The sequence below is a fragment of the Solanum tuberosum genome, unplaced genomic scaffold (assembly GCF_000226075.1).
Source record: "Solanum tuberosum cultivar DM 1-3 516 R44 unplaced genomic scaffold, SolTub_3.0 scf00274, whole genome shotgun sequence".
Taxonomy (NCBI): domain Eukaryota; kingdom Viridiplantae; phylum Streptophyta; class Magnoliopsida; order Solanales; family Solanaceae; genus Solanum; species Solanum tuberosum.
The window spans coordinates 274,163-277,514 of record NW_006239198.1 but is presented as its reverse complement, the minus strand read 5'-3'; the positions used below and the strand labels follow the sequence as shown (position 1 = coordinate 277,514).

The 3,352-nt window shown below is 38.6% G+C and overlaps 1 protein-coding gene across 1 annotated transcript; it reads right to left on the bottom strand.

Annotated features, from left to right (window-relative positions):
- Positions 1-222: 222 nt before the first annotated feature.
- Positions 223-2,965, bottom strand: LOC102579899 (uncharacterized mitochondrial protein ymf11). Its single transcript, XM_006358545.2, has one exon. The coding sequence runs from the start codon at positions 2,850-2,852 to the stop codon at positions 687-689; it is 2,166 nt and encodes a 721-aa protein (XP_006358607.1). The 5' UTR covers positions 2,853-2,965; the 3' UTR covers positions 223-686.
- Between the last annotated feature and the right edge of the window lie 387 nt (positions 2,966-3,352).

Here is a 3,352-nt window from a genome sequence, read left to right as displayed (position 1 = left end):
GTTATTACTAAGATCATGTGTATACATAGCAAAATCTTTTGATATAGGTACAAATTCAAACAACGTAATATGTTTGCATTGAAAAGTACAAGTTGTATGTTTTAAACCATTTATCAATGAGGAAAGAGCGGTAATCAGTTATGTTCATAGATTATTATGAATAAGTAAGGAGCATAACAATGTAAAGTTTGCTAGTGGAAACTGAAGCTTAAACAAAAGCAGTGACGGAGAACAGAGGAACTATCTCATTTTATAAAATTGGATACTTACATACAAGCTGCTACACTCTTCTTGGCAATACAAGTAACTTTAGTACCGTAAAATGTAAATTGTGATTTTCTTCAGGTTTAGGAAGAACAAAAGCCCAAAGGACCTCCAAAAGCACTAATCTGGCTTAAACTCTGCTGCATAAACCCTTCTTCATCACGTTCATTTCTCCTATTATCATCCTGACGTGATGTAAGACCATGTTCTTTAAGGTAGTTCTGTTGCTCCAATGTTTTCCAGTCATTCAGCTTTATATACCCAATGTCTTCTCATGAATCAGGCCGCCACTGGAAAAGGGGTACTTACACAGAAGCTGCTACACCCTTCTTGGTAACGCAAGTACGTTAAGTACCATAAAAAGTTTGATTTTCTTTCGAAAAAAGTAGTGCCAGCAAGACTTCCAAAAGTGTTAATCTTGCTTAAATTTCTGCTGCATGAACCCCTTCTTCATCATCATCACTTTCATTTCCTTCATTATCTTTTTCCTCACCTGTGCCTAGTAACAAACTTTTCTGATCTACTGGAACAGCATTTCTTTTGTAGTTCCAAACAAGCATTGAAATGTAATCCTGAGGTGAGATCAGACCTTGTTCTTTTAGGCAGTTCTGTTGCTCCTCTAAAGTTTTCTGGTCACTCAGCTTTATATACTCCAGCAGTGCCTTCTCATGATCGGGCCTCCAAGCCACTGGGAACGGGGTATAATCAGTTTCCGGTACCAGGGACATGCGGGTGTACATGAGCCCATCAATTGATTCCACCAGGCCCATCCTCAGCAAGTTATGGTATTCTGGTGACTGTCCCTTTTTCTCCTTCAGAGGACGACTAAGAGTCCTAGAACCAATCTTGTAAACCTTTGCTCGTGACCGAAGCTTGTATTTTGCAGCATAGAGCTTAGCAAGTGAACCCCTAATGATATAAGAACAAAAATTAACAATCTTTTTTCTATTATCAGCATACCTGAACCATTCCACCATTGTTGACAAAAGCTTATTCATCTGAGCATTTGTATGGGCTTGAGTTGCATGAAACATTCTAAAACACGGCTGTGGATCTGGATCCCTGTCTCCCTTGAGAAAGTTCAACTTTCTAAATTGTCTAATGCACTGTTTCAGGCTAGCTGTGACAGAGAGCAGTGTCCCTACACCCTTTTCACTAATGATTTTCCCACCAGTAGCAGTATATCGAAGTGTGGGATAGACTACTCTACGGCACAATACATGATCAAGAAACATAATACCTTTTGTTATGTGTTCAATAGGAAGGCCCTCATTGTCAAGCTTGAGCATGTATTTCTGATCACAGAACTCAATTAACTGCTTTCTTAGCGTTGCAGCATCTGCTCTTGGTCCTCTTACCCCTATTAGAATGTGACCACCAAAACGGATGTAATCAATCTTCCTGGTCTTGTCAGGCCCACTGGTAGGAACAAATTCGGGCCAAGAAGTATTTCCTTGTTCTACTTCCCCATCTGGACTATTCCAAATGACATCATTCTTCGAAGGCCGATAAAACTCCTGAATCTTACCTTCCATCCAGCGGTCCAACTCATCAAGGCAAACGTTAGCCAGAAGTGGACTAAGTATACCACAATGCCCCCATGAAGGTACTTTCTCAGCCTCCTCTGGAGCAAACCCAAAGAATGATTCCAGCCAGTATGGATCAGGCTTCGGCTCATCATCTGCTAAGACTCTCTTCTTCTGATACTTTCTTTTCGTCTTCTTCTTTTTCTCAACATCATCAGGTCTGGTAGTTACCACAGGAGTAGTTAAAGCAGCTTTTATCAAATCAACTACCTTCTTATCTCTAACATCCCTCATTAAAGCACTAATGACCATCCCAACCTTCATCCCATCCAAAACTGTACTTAAATCCCCTTTTATATACCACAAATACCCTGCAAAGCTTCTCCTAATAACCCTCAAAGCTGTATGTGCAGTCCTTCCAGGTCGAAAAGCAAACGACTTCTGCGAAAACCGAGCCTCAAAAACCGGCTCCAATATCATAAACAACACTTCCTGCACAATCCTATCCTGAAATGCACTTGGCTGTGTTGTAGTCAAGATAGCTTTAATCTTCCTCTTCGATAACGACTCATAATCCGTCTTATCCCTCGGAGATTTAATAAAAAACTCCAACCTAGCTCCCCACTTAAATCTATTATCTAAAACTGCATTTCTCAAAGCCAACAAATCCTCAAGGGCTGGCCGAGTAATCGCACTGCGAGGCATATATGCACCCGTATCATCAGCAGAAACTTTTTGATAAGCTAATACCCACAACTCAAATCTCCTTAAATAATCAGTTAAATTATTCACTGTCTTATCTGGTTCTCGAAAATTATCAATCCACATTTTACAACAAAGTGATATACTATCTTCTTTCATCAAGGTGGCCGGATCATTCGGGTCCGGTGCTCTCCTATTAGAGTGTGTGGAAGTATACATAAATGCACGAAATACAGTAAAACCATTATTTCTAGGGTTACAAATACTCAATTCAGGGATAAATAAAGCATTGATTTTTGCAGAAAAAAACGAAGAAAATTGAAGTACCCGATAACTGGATAATACTATACGTTGATGCATCAGAGATTTTGCATCTGCGAGAGAAAATTCTTCGAATAATTATTCAATAATTTGAGTTGAAATGAAAAAAATTGAAAGAAAATTGAGAAAAGTGAAGACCCTTAAACCCTATTACTAAACCCTAAATGGGTATCGACCCACGAGCTGTTTCGGGTTATTTAACACAGAGATATTCGGATCCAAAATGAGGGTACAATTTGCATAGAGTAGCCAGTTTTCATCCGTATTCAATGTTTTAAAATAGGGATAAGGGTCTGAAAAATATTTCAACTTTGGTCGAATTTGCTGTTGCGATACTAAACTTTCATGAGTACATATTACCTCCCTAGACTATTTAATACCATATTTTTTACCTCCTGAACTATTTAATAGTGTATTTTAAAGGTATATATCTGTCCACGTGGACACATTACTATTTATAATTTTGCATTATTTTTTATGTCCACGTGGGCAAATATATATGTTTAAAATACGGTATTAAATAGTCTAGGGAGGTAATA

What these genes read in the sequence shown, in the direction of transcription:
- LOC102579899 (XM_006358545.2), bottom strand. Translation starts at nt 2,852, where the DNA reads ATGCATCAACGTATAGTATTATCCAGTTATCGGGTACTTCAATTTTCT.